At 38.3% G+C, this 26418-nt stretch overlaps 1 protein-coding gene across 1 annotated transcript in view; it reads left to right on the top strand.

Annotated features, from left to right (window-relative positions):
- The window catches only part of LOC113352076 (serine/arginine repetitive matrix protein 1-like), a 55577-nt gene extending 42852 nt beyond the window's left edge, over window positions 1-12725 (top strand). The window contains exon 4 of the mRNA XM_026595947.1: window positions 11174-12725. Coding sequence (XP_026451732.1) covers window positions 11174-12725 — 1552 coding nt within the window. The remainder of the gene's footprint in view (window positions 1-11173) is intronic.
- The last annotated feature ends 13693 nt before the right edge of the window (window positions 12726-26418 follow it).

Raw genomic sequence — 26418 nt, 5'->3', positions numbered from 1 at the left:
AGTGTAGAAGCATAACGGTCTTCCTTGCATGAGAGATTTCATAACAACGGATGATGATAATATTTGTTGAATCTTTCGAAATTCCTCTTGTTGCTTTGTGCCCCAAATAAAACTTGCTCCTTTCTTCATTAAGGGGGTGAATGAAGCGATAAGTTGAGCCAAACCAGGTATAAAACGTCGGATATAGTTTACCTTTCCCATGAAGCTCTAGAGTTCTTTCACTGTTCACGGAGGCGGCACCGTGAGAATAGCTTGGGTTTTGGTCGGGTCGACCTTGATTCCTTTAGATTTGACCTGGAATCCAAAAAATTTGCCGGAAGAGACCCCGAAAGCGCACTTCAGAGGGTTCATCTTCAATTTGTACTCGCGGCACCTTTCAAACACTTGGCTAGGACGTCCGCATGGGCTCCTCGAGTCTTCGACTTGACCACTATGTCATCTACATAATCTTCAACTTGCTTGTGCATCATATCGTGAAAAATTGCAGTCATGGAGCGTTGTTAAGTAGCACCAGCATTTTTCAAACCGAAAGGCATCACCGTATAGTAAAAGTTTTCGAGAGGAGTTCGAAAGGCTGTCTTAGTTGCGTCGTATTCATACATATTTATCTGATTGTAGCCGTTGTACCCATCCATGAAAGAGAATATGCCATGTAAGTTGGTGGCGTCTACTAGCATGTCAATGTTGGGAAGGGGAGAATCATCCTTTGGGCAACATTTGTTCAGATCTCTGAAATCAATACAACACCTGATTTGGCCACTTTTCTTCTTTACAGGAACCACGTTGGCTAGACAGGTAGGGTAGTGAATGGGCTTGATGAAGCCAGCAGTCAGCAGCTTTTGAATCTCGGTCTTGATATGCTCCTCTACATCGTGCCTGAACTTCCTTGGAGATTGTTTGATTGGTTTGGATCCAGGTATTATATGTAAATGATGAGTGACCAATTTTTCATCTAAGCCGGGCATCTCCTCATATGTCCATGCAAATATGTCTTGATTCTCTTTGAGAAGATCCACGAGCTTTGTGCGTTCGTCCGTACATAGAGTCGAACTGATGGAGATAGGTCTTGGAAATTCTTCATCCTCGATGTTGTTGACTTCGAGTTCATCAGTTGTGGAGTCAGTGCCATCCTGTAACTTTCGCGGAGCATCTGGTATTTTTTCTTGCGGCCTGCCGTTGTTGTTGTATTTTATTGGGCGGAAAGCCTGAGTAATAGTCTCTCATGCTAATTGCTAACAGCGGCGACGATATACAGTTTTCCCTTCCTGATATCGACTCGCCATAAAGGTCCGTTCCCTCTTAGTATGGAGATGAGTCGAGCCTTCGTTTGATGAAGAAGAGTTAACGTGTCTTGTTAGCCCCACAAGACTTAGTCTTTACAATCAGTGATGTGAGCCGATCTTCCCCTTCGATCGACGTTCATGCTGGGAGCGGAGTGCAGTATACCTTGCTTGAAGAACCGTTTGGATTGTTCTTTGGATCGAATAGTTCCACACTACAAATAGGTGCATATGGAGACAATGACGTGGGGATGCGAACAACTTCTTCATTCAGCATGGTTTTCAGGCACTGGTGATATGTTGAGGGGATGATCTTATTATCATGAAGCCATGGTCTATCTAGTATCATATGGTAATCTGGCTCCTTCTCTATCACTTCGAATTTTACTTTTGATTGGACAGGTCCTACTGATATATTCAAATTAACATACCCGTATGTGCTGGTCTGGTTTCCTTCGAAGTCCGTCATCATGGTAGGATGTCGTATGATTTTGTCTGGTCGAACCCTGGCTGTCCTGAGGGTTTTAAGAGTAATGACATTCGAGGATGCTCCCGTGCCAAGAAGATCTCTTTTTAATTCTAAATCCTTGATGCGTGTGTGATAAGTGAATAATTCATATGATTTTAGTGTCCATTCTATACTTGTTTAAGCTATTATTCTTGCATGTATTCGTATTATTACTCTTGTTTTCTCTTATTTTCCTCCAATAGGTGAATCATCCAAAAAGGAGGTACAATATGCTGAAATTATCTAAGGAGAGAAGTATTCCAAGTATCCAAGTGCCAAGTCCAAGAGAAGTGGAAGAAAAGCGATGAAAAGGAGCAAAACGCTCAAAATCAAGAGAAGGGCCAAATACCTATCCTAACTCATTCAAATTAAGGATTTCTCATCATCATCTGGAATTGAATTGAAAGATAAAAATAATTCAAAAAGAATGAGGTCATTCCGAGTTCGGATGAAGAAGTTGTGGCCAAAACAAGCTTTTATTGAATACCGAAGACAGTAAAGTTTGCAGACGGGTTTCATACTTTAATTCCGATAATTTCTGCTGGAATTTGAAGTTCGCGGACTGGGTTTGCGAACTTAGAAAGTGGAAAAAGTGTATTAATACCTTGGAAAGCCTAAGGGCACGTTTGGAGTCGTTACGTCGTATTTTCGGGTCGGGTTCTTGAACCGAACTAAATACTTGATGGACAAGCAATGTAAACCTATAAAAATAGGTATTAGGCCTTTCACATATCATTGAATCTCATATCAAAAGTTCTACATCAAAACCTAGGGTTTACCCCTTTAGGAGGAACCACCATTATTCATCTTCTTTGTAATATGAGTAGCTAAATCCTTTGTTGATTAAGATGAATTCAATGTTCTAAGCGTGAAACTTTATTAATAATACAAATCTATTGAAAGTTTTTATCATCATCGTTTGTCTTTACCATATCTAGGGTTTATGAGTGATTCTTAGATTGATTTGGAGTGCACGCTAGATTGATCTATTGATTGTTCTATCACTAGTAGAAGTTATGAGATAAGTAATCGTCGGTTAACTATCTACACAAGTAGAAATTGCGAGACCTTACAGAGGGATTCTGTGGAGCAATCGTGTGTGAAGACAACACCAGCAAGTAAACCTTGATCTAAGAGTTTAACTACTGGGATCAACCTAAATTCACAAAGCTTAAGGCGTTCGATTGGATTACACCTTGAGTGATATACTACTTGGTGGTTCGTTGGATAGAATCTGGTAGTCGAGAACTTTCGTATCAAGTGATAGAAGGAGTTTTGGAGTTAACACTGATCTAGCTGTTATTCTACCGTTGGTGATGAATGGTTCTTACGAACAATACATAAGTATTCTAATCCTGTTAACGCTTGGTAACGGCGAAGAATTTCTTAATCATCATTTTCTTCGTTATTGTATTTTTATTTATCTTAAAAGAAATCCCCTTTGTTATTTACTTTATCTTGTTGATCAAATAACATATCAATTACACAGCTCTCTATGGTAACGATCTCTTACTACCTCTATATTACCAGTTAATTAGTGGGAAATATATTTATTAATTTGGTGTGCCTACAACAACCCATACAGTGCGGTAACATGCATGGATCTGTTGTGACCTTCTTCTGCCATCATGTCCTCTTCAATAAACGTGACATTATTTATGGACGTTTATGATGTTTTTAGAGCTTGATTGTGTGAAAGAGCCAAATGTGTCTAGATCTATCTGATTGATTGCAGCAAACGTGTTCACTCGTTGATCCTTTGAGAGGTGTAAAAGCTCGTACAAGCTTTCCACTAGAGAAGCCGCCTCCTGGTCCACTGGCCGTTGGTTGGTGGTGAATCTATTGATTTGAGGAGGGTCATCGGTTGAAGAGTTAGTCCTCATCGTTGGAATCTCCGGGGCGAGGAAGCCGCTTAAATCCGATGTGAGCTTGACAAGGAAGTTGAGTATGTTCTCTATCCTCTCTTTCATCACGTCTATGTTCCTCGTGTGTATTTCCTGTACTCGATCCAATTCTATCAGGGTCGGAATTTCTCCATTGGCTGTGCGATCAGATAGAGCACTGGAAGGATGAACATCACCATTTGAAGGGTCCCGCTTGGAGTTTGAAGTTGAATTGATCCTAAGACCAACCATTCTGAATTTGAGAAAATTGTAGTAAAATGAAAATTGATCTTGCAATCGAGAGATTAACCTCCCGCTGTGGTCGCCAGTTGTTTTGGGGTAAAAACTGATTCTGCTGTTTTCGGTAATTTGGGGTGTGTCGATGAGAAACGAGTTCAAACCCTAAACAAATGCACTGCACGTGAATGCTTTTAGGTTCGAGAAATCAATTTGTAAGACTCTAGCCTAAACCAAGAAATCGTCGTTCCAGATTCAATTCGGTCACAAGGTCAAGGAGAAGGGTTGATCTTAGGGAGGGAAGCGGAGAAGGTGTTTGAGATCAGAGTGTTGAATTATGAAGGTGTGGTTGTTTATGACTTGTGTATCAGAAAATGGTTTCTGGATACTTGTGTTGATAACACTTGTGTTCTGTTTTTTGTTTTTTTTTTTGTCGAAAATAGGTTGAACCTATTTATACAAGTCATTTGAGCACAACCCTGATCTCGTAGGAAGTGGAGGAGGTCAAGTAGTGGAGTAATGGAGTTGTGTAATAGGTGGTAATTATTACGTGGTCACACCTTCACCCACTACTCCATCATTGTTAACCGTCCGTCTCTTACTGACACGTTCTCGTAATGGGCGCGTTGCACGCCGCACACTGTAAACCGCCAGGCCAATACCCCAATAAGTATCCCCCAGTTTGTGACATGTTTGATGTCTCGAGTAGGTGGGCCAAGTCGTGGGACTTTCCGCGGAGAATAGCATGTGATGCTATTAGGTAAAAAAACTAAGTTGTTTATGAGGCCAATATAAAATATGTATGTATTCGATGCATGTGAAGCATCGCTTTTAAGCAGCTCAAACTAATCGATGTGTATGAAGCATCATTGTTTTAGAGCTCGATTGAATAAGTCGCGGATAAGCATCATAAAGGAAGGTAGCATGATCGGTCACCTTTGGGTGATCGTTTGGTGGCTCTAAAGACACGTCATCGCTTGGTCGATCACTGCTCGTGGAGGAGGGGTGACTGGTGATCATTGGCGTCACCTTACTTTCCATATAGAACTTGATCTAAATCGTCCGACCAAGCTAGCAAAGTTCTCTTTGGGAGAACGTTCTGGGATATCGAGCGCTAGTTCAAACAGACCGGTCGATCACGTGTAGAGGCGGGTCGATGATGATCATACTGACATCTTCGGGGTCGCCTGAGATTGAATCTAAATTGCTTGACTAGGCAGGAAAAAATGGATGGTCACGATCTATTTGCGACAGTAGGGAGTTGTCGTTAACGCAATCCTTAGGTTCTTCAAAGCAGCGCGTTTAAGCTACCGTGGGTAAACGATTTGACATGCTCTGGTAAACGATTTGCGACAGTTGGGCCGCCAGTGTACATGCTGGAGCCTCTTTGATCATTCCAGGGAAGATCTCGGTCGTCCAACAAGGCTGGCAAAGTTGGACAGTTGTGATCGATTTGCAGCAGTAATATGTTGCCACAAACACCAATTAGGGCTTCAAAGCAGTCGCGTCCACTCTAGTTCAATCGAACGATTTGATGTGCTATTAACTTCCCATGAGCAAGTCGATTGGTAAGGGATAATATTGGGTCGGTGGCGAACGCATTGGCACTTCCTTGATCGTTTGGAACGCAATCTAAGCCTTCCAACTAGGCTGGCAAAGTTGGACGGATATGATGGCTTTTGAGACCGTTTTTTACGGTCTAGCTCGTTCGAGCTACGCAGCGCAAACGTCCATGTTTGGGTCGGCGTTTGAAGCGCTTGTGAATGAGCAACATGGGATTCGATCAACTGGAGGACTAGTGGGCCCACCGGTGGTTGCTAAGGTGATTGCCTAGTTCTACTAGAGTAGTCTAAGCTTGTTAAATCGCGCGGCCAAATTGTGTTTCCGCGATTTTTTATTTTTTTTTGAGACTGATATGAACAGTCCGGATTCTCTTTGTCGGAGAGATGTAGCCTGTATGAGTATTTTGTCCAGATCCCAATACTAGCACTTCGGGAGATTCATGCTAATCTGCTGAGAGTGAGCATTGATCCTCATGTCATGTCAGTATTGAGAGTTCGGCTGGGAACATAGCATGGAAAAAATATCAAGCGAGTCATGCATTAGTTAATAATGCGGCATAAAATAGAATTCTCAGAATATTTGGGATTTATATTATGAGCACCATTCTGAATGAATTTCATATATATATATATATATATATATATATATATATACTGAGTTGTTCAATACATATATAAGTAAAGAGGTTTGAACACTCATCACTTTTAAATAGCTTTTGTTCCTTTGCAGGATGACAACACATTAAATACAAGGTTTTACAATTTTGACCCTGCACTAAAAACCACCATCAACACAACCACACCCAATATTTCGTTTCGACAATCTGAATGGACCAACTTCAATATATTTCCAAGAGAATCAACTAGACAGTCAGACTCAATCAAGGAAAATACATCCAAGAGTTATATCTTTGTTTCTTAATGTAATCAGCAAATCAAACAGATAAAAATACGCACGCCTGATTATTTTGAGAAACAACTTGAAAGGTACCAAAGACCAATGTTCAAGTGTCAATAAATTTATATCAACAACCAAATGTTGGATTATCTAATTGATTGAACTACGCACAACCTGTGATATTTCAACTATATAGAAAATATAATGCGGAAAAGAAATAACATAGACACCAGAAATTTTGTTAACGAGGAAACCACAAATGCAGAAAAACGCCGAGATCTATTCCAGATTTGAACACCACACTATATTAAGCCGCTACATACTCTAGCCTACTACAAGTTAACTTCGGACTGGAATGTAGTTGAGCCCTAACCAATCTCACACTGATTAAGGTACAGTCGTGTTCCTTACGCCTCTGAATCCCAGCAGGACTCTACGCACTTGATTCCCTTAGCTGATCTCACCCACAACTAAGAGTTTCTACGACCCAAATTCGAAGACTTGATAAACAAATATTTCTCACACAGAAAAGTCTATTGAATAGATAAACCTGTCTCCCACAGAAATGTCTACAAGTTTTTGTTCCATCTTTTGATAAATCAAGGTGAACAGGAACCAATTGATACACCAGAATTACATTCCCGAAGAATAGCCTAGTAATATCAATCACCTCATAATAATCTTAATTGTATGGTAGCGGAACAAGATATTGTGGAATCACAAAGAATGAGACGAAGAGCTTTGGGATTACTTTTTATCTTACCTATCGGAGATTGAATCTCGAGCAAATCTTAGAGAAGATAGTAATCAATACGATAGAACAAAGTAAGATCAGAACACGCAACTGCAGAGAAAATAGTTGGGTCTGGCTTCAGAATCCCAATGAAGTCTTTAAGTCGGTAACCTATAATGGTTTTAGAAAAACCTAGGTTAAAGGAGAATCAACTCTAGTCACAACTAGTATCACATAAGAGGTGTGGGGATTAGGTTTTCCAGTTGCTAGAGTTCTCCGTTAAATAGTCTTCAAATCAGTGTTTGTAATCATTGTTACCTTGGTAACAAAGCATTCAATATTCACCGTTAGATGAAAACCTAATTAGATTCAAGCTAATATATTTCAAACGTTAGATTGTCTTAGCTTGTTACACACAAATGAAATGTACATATATTTAGATATAGGTAACCGTACCTAAACGTGTACACTTAGTTGGCTCAACAATTGTTAACCGAAGTTATCCATATGAACACTTTCATATCAACCTTGTTCATCTTAATCACAACTAGTTCAAATGACTCAAATGAAACTAGTTATAGAGTTGTTCAATTGTTTATGTTCTCATAGAAGTATACAAGACACAATTGAAGCAAAATCGGTTTTGATTAACTCGAGTCAATTGATGAACATTATAGCCACGGTTTGCAAATATTTATTTCCTTATTATATAAATGCATTTGTTCACGAATAAACCAATTTTATAACTTCTCAGGTATGCAACACAGGTACGCATACCTAGAGTTCCCGGACCTGGTCTGTTCGCCAGTATGCAAACGGGTACGCATACTGTCGTTCACAACCGAACTCAGTTGAAATTAGTACGCATACGGGTATGCATACTATGGTTCTCAGACTTCAACTGTTGAATCAATACGCATACGGGTATGCATACTAAATTCCCGGACTTGGAATACACTTGAAACAGTTAGCATACAAGTACGCATACTATACTATATCCAATCATGGTTAATTGTTCCAAACTCCATTTTAATCGTTGAAATATTCTTAGAAGACGGGAATAGCGGTCTCATACAAACTATTAGCTTCAAAATAATTTTCAAGTGATTAAATGATCAATACGAAACATTCCGAGTCTACATCAAATGATTATCTCACACATATCATGTAAGATGTTACCAAGCGATTTTCACATGATCATCTTTTGACTTTCGTCAAGAATAAAAGATGAACTTGGTTAAAGCGAAGCTTACCAACACATATTTCGATAAATATGTAAGCGAGTTAAACTCAGCTCGAAATATCAAATGTGTATAAAGTAAAGTTTATATAGTTATACGACTTTTGTCTCAATAGGACATAAAATAGAAATAGACTTCTGAGTGATAGATGAGTTCAAGTCTCCACATACCTTCTGTTGATGAAGTTCCACAAGCTCCCCTTAGTAGTTCTTCGTCTTCAATTGATGAACGCCGTGAAGTCTAATGCTCAACTACACTTTTTATCCTAATCCGAGACTTAGCTATAAGTAGACTAGAAATCAAGACTTATAGTTTTGGAAACTAAACTTGACAACAAGCTTGAGATAGAAACGCTTGCGAGTTCGACCGAGCAGTGCTCTAACAGATGTCTCTCTGATTTCGCTTCTTCTCCTGTTTGCAACTCGTCTACTCCTCCTTGTTTCTATGTCATGTTCTGCTCTAGATGCTATTCTCACCATTCTGGTATCTGAAATGTTATTTTATTTTGATAAAGTATGGTATAAACTCTTGTGAAATCTAGAAGAACAATTTTGATAATGATAAGTATTCTTAGAAACTTGCAAAAACTTTTGTAAAACTCGAAAATACAAGGAGATTCAAAACCTTTTTTCAGATCTAAGTTTCGAGATAGCGAAGATCTTCAAAAATTATTAAATCCTTTGAAAAAAATCTGTTTATAAGTAATGGATTTAAACAAAAGCTTGGGATCTTGAAAAACAAAACAAGTGATGGATTTAAACCATTTTGAAAACTTCACAGGTGAGGATCAACCCTCTTACTCTTCCGAGCTGTTTCAATGCGCCAAAATGTAACTACAGGAAAACCTATAGTCACACCCAAGTGATAATATGAAACAGATCTAAGACATGATGGATAAAACTCTAAGTATTATTATTAAGAAATGAACATATTACACATACAAATGCAAGTAAACCCTAACTTGTAGAACAAATAACTTTCTCTCTCTTAAGTTTCTCAGACAAACTCGCAAAAAGATCTCTCTTTTTTACAATGGCCTCTGGTCCCTTTTATAAGGGTTACATAGTGGAGGACAACTAATAAAGCTCTTTATTTTGGATCTAATATCGCGATACTATCGCACCATTTTCTAGTCATCGCGCTTGCCTTCACATGTTTTCTGTGATTCTTGTGACGTCATCACGTACGTCACTAGTGACGTAATGGATTTATGCTCTTCACCCTTGAAATCACGTTGTTGAGTGTATTTCTCGCGTTCTCATTGGTTGAGCGATATTTTGTATCCACACAACTTATGAAAATACATCAGATTCAGAGGTTAAGAATTTAAGAAAGTTTCTGAAAGGGATTTTGAAAGTGATTTGTATTAAGAATATTGTTCCATGAGTTTCTCGGGATGCATGTAAATTACGACTAGGGGTTGAGTATTAGATCTTCGTTCATACCTTAAAAAAAAATTTGCGAAGATGAAAAACACGTTGTGATGTGTTGTAACATGAGGCGTGCGGGCGTCTCTGTGCGAGATATTTAGTGTATATTCACCTTCATCTTCAGCATAAGGAAACACCAAAACGGGTATTGCATTATGAAATATTTTGTGGTCTTATTTAACTTAAGCCTGACCATATCTGCTTTCGTAGACTACCCTATCTCCTCATATATTCTTGCTATTACCACAACATGCAGTCAAAGCAGACACCTCTAATTTCAGTTAATGAGTTATATTTGTGCCCATCTTTTTTTTTAGGGTGCATAGATTATCAATCTAATCGACACCCTTTCAGATTTTAGAAGGCGTTCTTTCACCCTTAGTCTGGCTATTTCGGTATGTGCATGAGGGCATCGCTGCCTTGTCTGTAAAATATAATATATAATACAAAAAATCGCTTTGGAGAAATTATGAATTATCTAACCCAAAGGATAAAAAAAATACTAAAAAGAGATACAATTATTTTTCTAGAAACCGCGTAGAAAGGATAGAAAAAAAATACAGTTTAATGGTCTTGAGTTAAAAACAATATACTTAGTGTCGGCTCAACACTGTAGATTTTGAGTTAAAATTAACAATCGTGATAAGCACCCAGTCAAGTGTTTAGCGAGGACCAATAACATTTGAACGAACGTATATTAATTAAAGTTAGCAAGTGCTGCGATAAGTGGCATCATTATCTGTTGGGGAGGTATTAGTCATATTCGAAATTTCAATTAATATGTCTCAACGAGAAATTCCAAATATTTGATAACTTTGAAAATTTAACACAGTAAATTGAACCTCGACAAATAAATGTTAGTTGTGGTTGCATTTACTTCCGAACTTTACAACTATAAATAACATAAGGAACCTTACGGATTTCTCGTGCCATCTCGAAATCAAGTACTCTGTACTCTTATAAGCACACTGCGCGCGCTCCTTGAAGGGTGAAGGGGCATGGTCGCAGAGTGATTAGACAAGGTGAAACCAGCAAGACTATCGCATCTTTGTTGCCGCATGAGCAGCAACCGGGATTGCGCTTCTTCCTGATAAAGCCTGTCGTCGTACACTCGTGGAGTGTTGATACAGTTTCCTGATCAAAAGAAACCATGAAAGAAGCACGACAAATCCAACCATTTCGTCTGCAAAGCAGCTCATCATCGATAAGTTATGGATGCTCAGTGATCAATAATTTCTTTGCAGATTCAGTAATTATGATTTTATTTTTGCATATTACAGCACTTTATTTCCAAAATGGATTTATATTAAAAAAAATTAATTACAGATCTAATGTTAAGAATCTGGGCGTTCTGAATCTTGTTTTGGTATTCTTTGCTATTATTTGTCGATTACTTCCCAGGAGCACCACCACTGACGGCGGCCATGAACATATTCAGAGGGACAATAGTTTTTCAATTGCTCAGCAAGCAGCGGTGGAGAAGGATGAGGACGGCGAGGAGGCGGAGGAGGTGCTGGAAAAGTCAAAGGAAGAGACGGAGGAGGAAGAGGAGGAGGTGGTGGAAAAGAAAAAGGAACCACTCCTGAGAAGCGCGCAGAACGAAGCAGTGGACGAGGACGGCGAGGAGGCTGAGGTGGTGTTAGAAAAGTCAAAGGAAGAGCTGGAGGAGGAGGTGGTGGAAAAGAAAAGGGAATTACTGCGGAGAAGTGCGCAGCAAGCAGCAGTGGAGGAGGATATGGACTGCAAGGAGGTTGAGGTGGTGCTAGGAAAGTCAAAGGAAGAGCCGAAGGAGGAGGTGGTGGAAAAGAAAAAGAAAGATCTGGAGGAGAGCGAAAAGGTGGAGGTAAAGGCAGAGAAGAACGAAGAGAATGGCCCTCGGCCTCACAGATCCAAGACAAAAGGAGAGCACCATCATCTTTACCATCATCATCACTATCACCGTCTTTGCCATCGTTATCATCAAATAACCATTAATCAACAACAGCCAAGTGTTGGAAATGAAAGAAGTAACAAGAATTCATCCCAAGATCCAAGAAAAGAATCATTTCCAGCACCAGAAGAGCGAATATTCCACTATAACCAGGTCAACAGATATCAATATGCACCCCTTCATCGACCTGATCCATCAACTCCACCGGTACCGGAATCTTACTACACCCAATATACCAGCAATCCAAGAACTACACGGCGAGGTGATGCATCAACATCACCCCCGAAACAAACACTACAGTCTAAAAAAAATCCACTACCACTGCCACCACCGCGAAGAAGAAAAGAGAGGGAGGAGAGAAGAATAAGTAGTCAATCAAAAAAAGCCAAGAAAGGGGAATCCGGCAGATTTCGGTTCCAGTCTGTTACCCTTCCTAATGCGGGTTTACAACCGCCACAACTACCGGCGCCTCCTTCATCACCGGCACCACCACCGCTTGGGCCATGCAATTTGCATAAAAATACGAGACCATCTTCACCGATACCTCAAAATCTGAAAAGTACGACTAATCAGGGAACACCACCACCAACGATGACAAATACTTCACTGCGCAGGAGAGAGCAAAACACAGATAGTTACCCAAAGAAAGTAATTTATGTGGAAACCGGCAATCAATCTCCATTGAATGGGATAGCACAGCCTCCACCACCACTGCCATTTCCGAACCGTGGGATGAAATTCGTTGCTCACGGGGATCTTGTAAACATCCAAAGCAGTTCATCCGACTCTGTAGATGATCCACCATCAACACCTTGTTACTATTCAAGTTCTGATATTAATAACAAGGCTAAGATTATGATTCCCAGATTTCACATCGGCAGTGATCCCTCATCATCATCATCATCATCATCGACAACAAACTCTAATTACGTGAACTACGAAACCAGTTCCTACCCACCACATTCTCCCCCTGAGTTTTACACCATGCATCCAGTTTTTCCACCATCACGTATTGCCGTATGATTGGTTCTCTGACACCCGGGAAATGATAACAGATAGACCAATGGTGAGTCCTCCTTGGAAAATAATGCGGTTGTGAGTTTTATATGAATACCACGAGACACCCATCGAGGGCTTGACTTTCTATTTTGTTTCTTAGGACTAAGGTTGTGTACCTAGTATTTGTCAGTTTCTCTCTTTGTCCCCTCCCTATAAGAATTGGACAATGCGTACCATTTTCCAGATAAATTCCAAACAAATTATATTCCGAAAAAAATTCATTAGTTAGTCAAATAAAAATGGGAAAACATAAATAAATATTATAAGGTAGGAATTACCTATAGGTACTAGTTTGGTGATACTAGTTAGTGGCAGGTCCACCCATTAAAGCCCAGTAAACATAGGTCCATAATTAAAAGAAAACATGAAATTGGACCTAATTTTTTAAGCCTAGGTCCTGTACACGTGCGGGACACATGTGACGTATTATCATAATTTCCAAAACACCCTGCACTATATAAAAACGGATAGGGACGTTTTTTTCTTTTTCATTCTCTATCTTCTCTTCATTTCTGTAGAGAGAGAAATCAAGAAATCTTTTCAGATCCCCGATTTCTCAAACCCTAAATCACAAAATGGCAACAAAAAATCCATCGAAAACCCTAGTGAATCTCTTCAGATTTCACCGATCTTTGAGTACATCCTCCTCATCATCACCTCAATCTCAAAAGCTTATTGTGAAAACTCAGGCATTCTCATCTTCATCTGATTCATCATCATCAGCATCGGAAGGTTTGATTAGATTACCTGAAAGAAGGAAAGTGTATACAGTAAACAGATCACCACATATTGATAAAAAATCAAGAGAACAATTTGAGATGAGAATTAAGAGTCAATATCAGGTTATTAAAGTATCACCAGGCGAATTGCAGAATAAGTATTTTTGGTTGAAGAGGCAGCGGTTGTCTGGTGCTCAGTTTGAGCTTCAGTTTAATACTAAGACTCGCCTGGATCTTAAACGGGTAAGTCCTAATATGAACCCTAAATCTCTCTTTTCAGCTTCATTGATTTGTGACTTAATTTGATCTGTTGTTATTGGTCTGCGTAATTCTAAATTTGTTGTTAATTCATGATTTGTTTGTGTTTTGTTCAAATTCTTGGGTTTAATTTTAACCAAGAAAGATGAAATTTAGGCTACTGGACTAATCAAATGAAAGAGGACACACTTACTTTGGAGTAATTCAACCAAGAATTTTTAGTCTAGAATCTTTGAACCTGTATTGCATTTTGGATTCTCGTATTCCTTTTTTATTATTTCAGCTTCATGGATTTTGTGGCTTGATTTGATTTGTTGTTATTGTTTTATGTTCTACAGATTTACTTGAATCAGTGGTTTTGTTTGTGTATTGTTCGCATTTTAGAGATTAATTAAGGTAGTTTTAACTAGATGAAATGTAGGTTAGTTGACAAGCCTAATCAAACTTGTATTGAGAACAGACTTTTTTTCGACTAATTCGATCCTTTGTTGTCTTGATTTAATCTGTAATTTCCTTCCTGGAAGAATTCATAATGAAATTGTTAAATATCGAAATTTTGGATCGAAAGACATGATTTGAAAATTAAATTAGTGTCAATCCCGTTTCCTGTTTGGAAGGTGGAATTGAATTGCCATGAAAGGATTTTGTGATTAGTTGTCACATTTTTTAGTCTTATCCGTCAGTACATATACGAAATACTGTAATATTTGTTTCGATCCTCTTATTTTTCATAGATCTATTACCTATTCTTGTCATGCAGTTGATTTGTTGTTCATGAATCTTCAGTACATATGTCGCATACTGATAGGAAATGCTATTTGGATGTGCTTTGTCTCATTTTTTAGTCTTATCCGTCAGTACATATACAAAATACTATAATATATGTTTCGATCCTCTTATTTTTCATAGTTCTGTCACCTATTCTTGTCATGCAATTGAGTTTGGCCACTTCTTTGACATGAAGTTCAGTTTTTAGTTCATGATTCCGCAGTACGTATATGTCAAACTGATATAAACTTTTTCTAATTCTGTTTTATTCACAATTTTGCTACTTCTTTGATCATTGATTAATTTATTTAATTTGTATGATTCTACAACGTATGTGATGTAATACGTTTTCTAATTTATTTATCATTGATTCTTACATATTTGTACTCTATCTGGAAGCAGTGCAGCAAATATGTACTCGAATTTGTAAGCATTCAGATATATAATCGGATTTGTAAGCAGTACGACAGATATGTACTCAGATTTCTAAGCAGTGCGACAGATATGTACTCAAATTTGTAAGCAGTGTAGCAAATATGTACTCGAATTTTTAAGCAGTGTACCAGATATGTACTCAAATTTGTAAGCAGTGTAGATACACACGTTTTGTAGTAATGGGCATTATGGACATTTCCATGTTTTAATTAATTTTGGACCTCCGGATAAAAAAAAATCCGGTTGGACCTTACTATAAATAACTATATGGGCCTAGGACCAAACAAGAAATTTTCCTATTATAAATCATTCTGTAAATCACCCATGAAATTTCTAACCTGGACACAAACTTATACCAAGTCAATTGGTAACGCGGCCAGACATGATGCCAGAAAGTGACACTAATATATGTTGTATCACACTTTACCAACTGTTCCTATATATAATTAATTTTATTTTGCCCAAATACTTTCCTTTCATTATGCACGTTAACGTATTTTTTTATTTACGTGTTTGATCCGTAGTGTCCAGCGGATTTATCAGCATACAGCTAGGTATGGATTCACCATGCATCCATCTGATTCAGACCGAAAATGATAGGATTACTTAGTCCCGCCTCAAACCCCCCAACAAACAACACATGGGGTCCATATTCACTCATTGATAATTCCAATGCAGAGAGGGCTTTCATAACCATCGGATCCATTATCATAACCATCGGATCCATTATCAGGAGATTTTGCGGGAGCCAAAATCGGTAGGTGTAGCACTCCTGGATTCAGACGGCATGAAACTTTCAATAATGGGTCAAAAGACTCAAAACATTAAAAGTAAACAACACCTTAAATAACTAATGTCTTAGTTAGAGTTTGATCAAGTAAGTCGTTATAAAAAGGGCGTAAAAGACTAAAAGTGTTTTATTTTAGGTCGATTCTAAAGCTGTTTCTGGGCTTATTTGTGTTGATCTTGTAAAACCCGAAAACTATCTTGAGATCATCTTAAGCACAATATATGGAAACTCAAGACTAATCTAGATTCAAGAAAGAAACATACATCCTATTTTAATTCGTCGACTTTATTAAACTTGAGTTGGATCAGACAGAGTGTGTTTGTTTTCTGCTCACTCGGCGTATGAATCTGACCCGGCTCGAGTCATATTGTTTTGTTTGTTTTTTTATTTTGAGTCAGATCTGACTCGAGACCTAATCCCTGATTTTGAGTCAGTCGGGGAATAGAATGCCCCTAATTCATGAGACCATAACGCTTATTCTTTGTCTCTCAGTTGTTGTATGCTCAAAGACTCAATAATACATACATTCATTTTTTATTCGGACACCCATATTAAGCTTGAACTGGACATGCTTTATGATAGTTCGGTTAATCTTTACGACTAATTTGAATGCTTTGAACTAGGTTTCAAGCTGGGGAAGTTCTTGAATTGGATTTTATTCGAGGCATATTAAACTCTTCCTATAGGTGCAAATTACCACACACTCATTAGCTACGCGAATTTATGCACTTAGTAAATATGCGAACATGAACACACTATATATATCCAGGATGACGAATTTGATGATGTCACTAAGTCACGATAAAAGTGTGAAGATCTATGCGTCTGCAAAGGATCCGTGCGGCAATATAAATGTCCCAGCGACTTTGACGCATATATGGGCTTTATTAGCTGTCATACACTATGTAAACTCCTATAAAAAAGACCAACCACCATTGTAAAAGGGGGAGATCTTTTTGGTGAGCTAAGGATAGAATTTTAAGAGAGAGAGAGAGAGATAGTTATTTGTTTCCAAGTTAGGGTTTCATCATATCTCCTTTGTATTTGTTCTAAGTTTTTAATAAAGATCTTAAATATTTCATCATGGTTTCTTAGATTACTTCATAGTTCATCATTAGAGTGTAGTTGTGGGATTTCCTGCAACTATATTTTGGCGCTAGAATACAGCTTGGATGATATACCCTTTTGGTGATTCCCATCGAAAAAAACATTTAAAAGTATTCCTAGTTTCTAATCGCTTTATCATCAATCTTCGAGTGTTTTAGAAGTTTAGATCTGAAAAACGTAACCAACAGTTTTCATCTCCGAAAAATAATTTTCACTAGTAACATTTTTCGGTTCTTTAAAAAGTACTTTTTCCTTGTCAAGAGAATATATTGTTACAGGAATTGCAGATGGTGAGACAAGCATTCGCTGGAGAAAACATACCGCCAGTTAGAAGGAGCAGGAGAATCGCAAAGAGAAGAATTGGCGAAAGTGCTGAATCATTAAGAATGGAAGAAGGAAACAACCAATCTCGACAAATCTAGGCACATATCCAACTGATACAGAAGGAAAATAACCACAGAAGCTTGACAAGCGTTAAAGCACAAAGCGAGCAAGAAGAAACAACAAGGATAATCGGGGCAAAAAAAGGCGTATACAGTGCAATTCAATAATAAAATCGATTTTGAATGTTGAAGATTTTCATGCAGGAATTACAGGAAAAATACACAAGCGCGACTATGAAGGAAGGAAGATCCTGATTGTTAATAAAGAAGCACCCCTGAATGAATGGCAAAAGCAGAAGATAACGTTTACAGCAGATGAAATACCAGAAGAAAGCTTACGGCGAACAGATCCATTGGTTGTCACTATATCTGTCAGGCGAAACGAAAACGGAGACGGTGCAAAAGCATCAGAAGAGTGGGAGATAGATCGAACTTTGTTAGATACAGGGAGCTCTGTGGATATCCTATTTTACAGCGCGTTCAGAAACATGGATATAGTGACGCAGACCTAATGTCGCCTACATACAACATCCACGGTTTTAATTAGGCGATAACAAAGCCAAAAAGTGAGGTGATTATACGCATACCTTTAGGAGAAATTGAAACACAAGTAACGTTGTGCGTAGTGGACGTGGAGTCACCATATAACATGCTTCTAGGAAGACCATGGGTGTACGGAATAAAAGGCGTAGCATCAACTCTTCATCAACGCATACTCTTTCCAATGCCAACCGGTATAGGTGAAATCAAAGGTGATACAAGGGGTGCGAAAATTTGCAATCTAATAGATGTGAAGAACTATGAAGGACGCGCAAAGAAGCGAAAAGATCGATGGAGGAAGGCGAAGGAATCAAGAAAAGAAGAAGAATTGAGGATATACATGATAAGAGCACAAGAAGGAAAGGGAATACCGAGTGAGATCCCATAAAGGAAGGAGAACCAGTGCATCAAATAAAGGAACAATCACCATTGGGGGAGCCAAAGGCGAACTTTACCGCAACAGAGCCAACAAAAGAAATAAATGTAGGGACATATGAAGAACCAAAGATGTTGAAAATAGGAACCAAGATGGACAAGGAGGAAGAGGAAAGAACGATTAACCTTCTGCGGGAATATAAAAATGTATTCACATGGAGCATGGACGAGATGTCAGGTATAGACTCTTCTGTTGCATGTCACAGGTTAGATATAAACAAGAATATAAAGCCATTCAAACAAAGGATAATAAAGATAACAGCCGCATATCATCCTCAAATAGAAGCATAATCGCAAAAGATGCTAGACGCAGGAATAATCCGGCCAGCAAAGTACCCAGAATGGATAGCAAACATGGTGGCGATACCAAAGAAAAATAAAAGAATACGGATCTGCATCGACTTTAGCGATCTAAACAAGGCATGCCCAAAGGACAACTTTCCACTCCCAGATATACCCTAAACGGTGGAAGCAGCAGAAGGCTATGACAGGTTATCGCTAATGGATGGACATTCATGCTACAACCAAATCCCTTTGGCAGAAGAAGATCAAGAACACACGGCTTTCTTTGCACCAAGAGGATTATATTGTTACACAAGAATTCCTTTTGGTTTAAAAAATGTAGGTGCAACTTACCAAAGGATGGTGGTGAAAATATTCGCAAAGTGGGTGCATACAACACTGGAGGTCTATGTTGATGACATGTTGGTGAAAAGCAAGAAGGCTGGAGATCATGTTGATAACTTGAAAGAAAAATTCGAACATATGCGACAATTTAAAATGAAGATAAACCCCACAAAATGCATCTTTGGAGTAGCAGCAGGGAAATTTTTAGGTTACATTGTATCAAAAGAAGGAATACAAGTAGATCCAGAAAAAGTGCAAGCAGTGTGTGACATTCCATCACCTGCAACAGTAAAAGATGTACAGAAGTTGAATGGACTACCAGCTTCATTGGGGAGGTTCATTTCGCGCTCGTCCGACAAATGCAAGCATTTTTTCAACATCTTGAAGAAGGGATCCAAATTCGAGTGGATAGATGAATGTGAGAAAGCGCTACAAAGTGTTAAGGACTATTTGATGAATTTATCTATTTTGCAGAAAGCAGAGCCAGGAGAGGAATTGTTGATATATTTAGCATCAACATCGCATGCATTAAGTGTTGTATTATTCCGCTTAGATGAGGGAATTGAAAAACCAATTTACTATATCAGCGAAACTTACAACTCCGCAGAAAAGAATTATACAAAAATTGAAAAGCTTATCCTCGCACTGGTCTATGCAACACAGAAACTCCGCACTTACTTTCAAGCTCACCCAATTAAAGTGCTAACAAAAGTACCGATCGAATCTGTAATGAAGAATTCAAAGAGATCGGTAAGAATATAAAGATGGAATGCACAAGTAGGATAATTCGGAGTCAAATACGAAATACTATCTTCACCAAAATCTCAGGTTATTGCGGATTTCTTGGCAGAATTTCCATCAGAAGAAGATGAAGGCGTAGAAGAAATGATGGACATAGATGAAGAGCAGGAAAATCCCAAAGACCTTTTAACAGAGCGTAACTCAAAAAGATGGGAAATATTTGTAGATGGATCAGTGAATGGAGAAGGAAACTGTATAAGGATAGTGATCATATCACCGCAGGGAGTAAGAGTGGTGCACACATTCAAATTAGAGTGCGCATCCACTAATAATGAGACAGAATATGAGGGAGTCGTACATGCGTTAAGACTCGCAGTAGAAATGGAGTTAGATGACATCAGGATAACTAGTGACTCAAAACTAGTAATACGACAAATACAAGGGATGTATAGTACAAATGAACCATCTTTACAAAAGTACAAACAACTTGTCGCAGAACTTTCAGCAAAAATAAAAAATGTGGACTGGAGGTATATATGCAGAAATGACAATAGATTTGCATACGCACTGGCTTTCATCGCATCTATGTTAGTGGATCCTACCGCACGGTACATAAAGATAGAGACGCTCTCTTTTCCATCCATCAAGAAACATGAATAAGACCCAGACGTTATGATGTTAGCAAATGGAGAAAAAGATAAAGCAGATAGGGAAGCATATTTGAGAAAGCAACTCCACTTATATCTGGAAAAAGGTGAAGTGCCAAGAAACAGATTAGAAGCGCACAAGTTGAAAAGCCGAGCGAAAAATTACGAACTAATAAAGGGCGTGGTTTATAGAAGATCCTACCTTGGACCATCACTCAGATGCTTGACGCGAAAATAAAGAATGGAAATTTTAAAGGCGGTGCACTATGGTGATGCAGGTAATCATAGCGGAGGATGATCACTAGCTTACAAAACAAAGATGCAAGGATGATAGACGCATTTATGTGTCTATTTTGTTCTCAATATTCTGTATTGTTAGACTCGATAAAGTACTTATTGTGTTATTTTGTGTTTTTGTAGATGTTTTTAGAGAAATAAGCCTTTACGGCGAAATGAGCTCGAAAAATAGTGTTTTACACCTCAGGATAATGTACCGGAGGCACCTCAGAAATGCACCGGAAGCGTCTCAGAAATGTACCGGAGGAACCCAGAAAAATTACTATTTTCACCCCAAAATTACTATTTCCACCCCAATTGCTAAAGGGACACCCGTACAGGATTAGGGGGAGGACACTTTTATTCTCATAATTCAAATTTTGGTATAGAGATGTGATATAGGTTAAGGAACATAGTATGGGTGACATGATTGATCAAATTTGGCTGGAATTTTCGGTATGATTAACACACCCAAAACAGAGCACGTGTACTGTAACACGAGCAAAATTGAAGTTCTTGTGTGCATGGGGGAGTTCTGCTGGCGTTGGAAGAGTGTTGAGGCGTGAGTAAGTCGAATGGGAGCGTGCAGGATCAAAGTTAACGCGTGCATGGGATTAAAAATGGAAATTTTCGTTATTATTGGAAGCCGAGAATATTTGGATTAGATGGAGAATATATGCAATCAATGGTCGGATTTTTGGCTCCAATTCACTATAAATACAAGGCAAAACAGTTTGGGAAGGGGTCGAGAGTTGGGAGGAGAAGAGAAGAAGCTGCAGAGGAAGAATCACGAATTCTCTCTGTTGTTGCTGTTGTTCGTGATGAAGATGAAGAACATGAAGAACGGACCCGCCAGAGCAGTCGTTCTTTAACTATAACAGCGACAGCGGAGTGTGGGTCGTAGTTTCCCAAAGACTACAGCATTTCATATGTATCGTTCTTGTGTGACGCTTCCTGTGGGTCGCACATTAGCTGTTTACACCATTTTCTCTTCTTCTCATCATTTGTAAACCATTTTTTAGCCATAATAAATAATTTTGAGAGCATTTTTACTATGATGAGCTAATTCCCTCGTAACCAAGGCAATGGAGGAATCTATTCACGCAACATTAATGGGTAACTATTTCATTTAATTATATAATTCACCTAATCGCTGCTTTTGCAGAGTTTTAAATTATTTGAATGATTGTCTTAATTATTTGTTATTCAGTTTGATAGGTTATCCTTGGTTTAATCTCTTGATAATCTATGCTTAAGGTTTACAAATAATGTTTGAGAATCTGTATGATTGATAGTGAATTAAAGATAAAAGAGGACTTAAGAATTGAATAGAGTTTTGAAATATTTATCACTCAATTTTGCATAATAGTGGAATCTAGTGTCTTGGTTACCTCTCGCACCCATTGTTAATATTTTTATATATATAATTTTATCAAATATTTAAATTTAATCTTCACAAGTCCGAGAGTTTGAACCTCATTACTACAACCCATGAAAAATCATTAATCATTTTGGCGCCGCCGACGCGGATTTGTGCTTAGGTAGAATTTTTAGGTTTTTTTTTATTATTTTTTTATTATTCCATTTGTTCTTTTTTACGTCTCTTTGGTTGTGTCTTTGTATTACAGGTTCGAAGTGGAGCACTAAGGACTTGGAGAGGAAAAAGCTTAAAGCGAAAAGCGAAAAGAGCAGAAAAAGGGACAATTTTAGGATTTAATTTTTAATTTTTAATTTTTTTAGAGTGTGTGAGGAAAACTGTAATTTTTTATTTATTTATTTTGGACTTTGGACTTTAAACAATTGGACTTTATTCTTTTTTTTTACCCTACGGAAGGGTATTATTAAAAAAAAAAATTATATAAAATGTGTGCAGGGAAGGACGACGATTACTATATCGTCTCGGCCCCTCGGGTTCGTACATGACATAGGAGTCGTGGCCCGAGTCGACTTCAATAGTTCATCCCCCGTCTGGTACGGGAAGTAAGTCCATCGAAGCACTCGCGAATCTCCTGTAAGCGAGTTACTGTATTCCTTAAGGTGATTCATTGATTGAGGACGAATTTGGACTGTTTTTAAATTCCTAGTAAAGGGAAAGGCCTGGCCAATACAAGATAAGGGTTCGTATTTCATCACCGCTCCCTTCTTGCCCGCCTTAGGAAAACGAAACCTAACGCGAACCCAAGCTTTAAAATTTGGAATAGAACGAGACCGATAGGGTAACGAGCTTAATAGGAAACTCGTTCGAAAAATATTGGTTGCTCTTTAAGCACACTTCAAAGTTCATGATGGTTTCTGTGAGTTGAACGCGTGATTGCGCCGCCTTCTAATGCGGTGAGGCTTTGGGTATCAATGCTCTACTAAGCTTCCCTCGCCTCTATTCAACTTACATTAGCTCGGATTGATTCCAGAGGGGTGTGCTCAAATTGTAACGAATTCCTTTTCGAAGGAATAGAAGCTGGTCTAGAAAACAATCTAAGTGGATCCATCATGCTTTTTGTTTGCTAAAAATCTTTAGGTTTGTTTTGGTGGAGTCGAGTCGTCCTTGTTTGTGGTTTTGTAGAATTCCCTTGAAATTAAGAATGTCGAGCTGGTATGATAGAAGCCAATACAATGAATATCGACCTGAATTTGAATATGGACATCATCCTTTCTATGACCATGTTGGGAATAGTGGTTGGGAACACCATCATTTGGAAGGATATGGGTCATACCCTGTGAGCCCATTACTATCCACACATGCATCAGTCTTACGAGCAAGAAGATTATAGCACTAGTTCTTCATCTCTAGAGGATACAATCAAACTATTGAAAAGTAGTCATTTTTAGGATCCCTCTGTTCCTATTCCTCCTTTGGAAGAGTCCCTCGGGGAGTTAGCTGAGTCAACGCGTAAGTTAGCTGAGATGAATAGTGTAATTCTAGACGAAAGAACTACAATAATGAGTGAACTTTCTATAGAGGAATCCCTCAAGCTGATGGCTGAGACGAACGAAAGACTTGCTCGAAATAATCTTACATTCCAAAATAGTGTTTCCAATTTTACCCTTGATGTAAATAGTGAATATTTGCTTAATTTAGAGGACGAGGTTAGAATAAAAGACACTACTTATTTAGATAAGGTTCAATCATCTTCGTACTATGATGATGAGGATAGCAGTAATGAAGAATCTGAAATATGTAGGCATAGTGATCAGGAGTCTAGTAATCCAATTGAGCTGTATAGTGATTATATTATTTCTAGTTCAAATCCAAATAATTTTTATGATTATTCACCTATTCAAAAGGACGAGGATTTGATTAGGGATACCACCGTTTTATACGATGTAGTTTTTCCTTTTGATTACGAAGCCGATAGTGGTTTAGAGGAACGGGTTCATTTCGAAAATACTGTTTTAGAGTCTAGCGACTTAGAAACAATAGTCTTGGAAGAAGAAGATAGACCCGTAGAGATGAGTAAAGATGCACTACCTGATAATAACTTAGAAGAATCTCTTGAATATTTTAAAGACTCTGAAGATACGGAATTTCAAGAAATAATTAGAGGTCTATCTAGAGACACTAAAAACTCTAAGTTTGGGGGTGATTATCACTTCCCTAGTGCCTTACCTTTAACTCTCAGAAAGTCCCCACACTTAGGACTTGATATCTCTGCTTCGACCATTTTACAAGATTATCTTCATACATTTTTTCCCGAACCTAATGATGTCCAGGAAGAAGTTCAGTCGTTAGAAACCCATCCGCTGGTTGATGTGGTTTGCCCAGGCTATGATCCCCAGATTGACTTTGTTTTCCCACCAAATAGTTTTCTTCCAACTGTGGGAACGTTTATATTCCAAATGTGTCGAATATTAAGTTGTGAGACTAAACCTAAATGCTTTAGGAAATTAGAATCGACACATTTGCTTAAGAATGACCACTACTCTCATTGTGGTCAATTATGTAAGTAAAATCTTATTGACTTAGAGGATCCTCAGTTATTTAGGTTATTATTGTGCGCTTCTAAGATGATATTTGAGTTTTTCCAGACTCTAGGACCTAATGATTCGGATCCCATCTATGAAGAAACGCAGCCAATGAAAATTTTCTATTTAGACCCTTTCGTAGAACCTGAACCTGAACCACAATTAGATATAAATTTCTTAATCAAGAAACTAAGTAAGGGCATGCTAGTCTTGTTCACTTTCTTGGTTCATTGCAGTTTCCTTTGGTCAGCTCTATTTAGTTTTGAAGACCCACAGTTATTTCGACTGTTACTTTATGGTTCGAGTTGACTAATCCTTTCCTAAGTCTGGCTGAAGACTTTAAACTTAGCACTTCTTGGGAGGTATCCCATGCTCATGCAACACGGTAATATCTTTCCTTAACTCTTTCGCTTCAAATGGTAACAGTTTCTCCTTGTTCATGCTTTTAGTTTCATCTTTAGAACATTAAGGACAATGTTAGATTTAAGTTTGAGGGTATGGGAGAAACTTTTTAGTTGCAATTAATAAACTCCAGAGCCTAGAAATTTATGCGTATTCAGGATAGCACTAACTAATCTAAGTGGATGGAAGCATCTTGGTTGTAGGAGTTGAGGAACCAATCTGATTAGATGGAAACATCTATAGAGTCTATTCATAAAAGCACATAGCTCAGGTATTAGAAATAACATGATAGTTGCACCATATCTCGTTGAGTCCTTTTCATTTCTTTTTTTTTTATTTTATTTTAAACTATGTTTCTCTAAGTGATTAGGTGGGGCACACGATTCAAGTTGTTACTACTGGTAGGATGAATTAGAGTGACTGAGTTACTAAAAAAAAAAAGATAGACCGGACCAGTTAGACCAATCGGAATAAGTATTAACACTTGGATAGCAATATGCGTGTGTTCTCCCTGTTTCCGTCGCCTAAACAAGCGTGGAATGCAGGACCCCTGGGAACTATCGTGTAATCTGCTGACAAGAAGCATGCGCTTGGATCAAAAAGATCATGCCGTTAAGTTAAAAAAAATGGTTATTGTTCTGTGTAGTCAACTGCTGGTTCCCTTGTATTTGCCAGTTTGTTGATCTAGATTTAAGTTATTGACCACTGGTTCCCTTGTATATGCAAGTTGTGTTGATATTAGTCAGACCGGTATCTCAGTCCATTAGGATAGGTTCATTCTGGCAGTGGCCTTCAGACAGATATGTGAAACATCGATCATTTGGTTAACATCAAAACCATCTACATTTTTCTATTTCCATCTCCTTTTTCTATCCATATGATTAGTTTGACTCTGAATATGATGTCCATAGTGCAACTATCTGAGTAGAGCTCTGCCACTTTATATGAATTTTAGTATGCTTGAGTGTAAACTCGTGTACAACAATTGGAATTTCGCATCAGGATACTTCCTCCTGTAGTCAGTGTTTGTAAGCCAACCAAGGAGATTCTTTAGTTCCTTCCATGGTTCGTTGTAGATAGCTAGGGTATGGAGTAAAGGTTTTGTGGGTACACCTCTGGTAAACCCTCCCGAGATTAACTCGGTCACTAGGGACACCTAGTGAGTTAGGATTTTATTTTTGCTCGAGGACTAGCAAATAATAAGTTTGGGGGTATTTGATAGACGCATTTATGTGTCTATTTTGTTCTCAATATTCTGTATTGTTAGACTCGATTAAGTACTTATTGTGTTATTTTGTGTTTTTGTAGATGTTTTTAGAGAAATAAGCCTTTGCGGCGAAATGAGCTCGAAAAGTAGTGTTTTACACCCCAGGATAATGTACCGGAGGCACCTCAGAAATGCACCGGAAGCGTCTCAGAAATGTACCGGAGGAACCCAGAAAAATTACTATTTCCACCCCAAAATTACTATTTCCACCCCAATTACTAAAGGGACACCCGTACAGGATTAGGGGGAAGACACTTTTCTTCTCATAATTCAAATTTTGGAAAAAGGCGGGAAATTTCTAA

The sequence above is a fragment of the Papaver somniferum genome, chromosome 2 (genome assembly GCF_003573695.1).
Source record: "Papaver somniferum cultivar HN1 chromosome 2, ASM357369v1, whole genome shotgun sequence".
Taxonomy (NCBI): Eukaryota; Viridiplantae; Streptophyta; class Magnoliopsida; order Ranunculales; family Papaveraceae; genus Papaver; species Papaver somniferum.
This window is presented reverse-complemented; position numbering and strand designations above follow the sequence as displayed.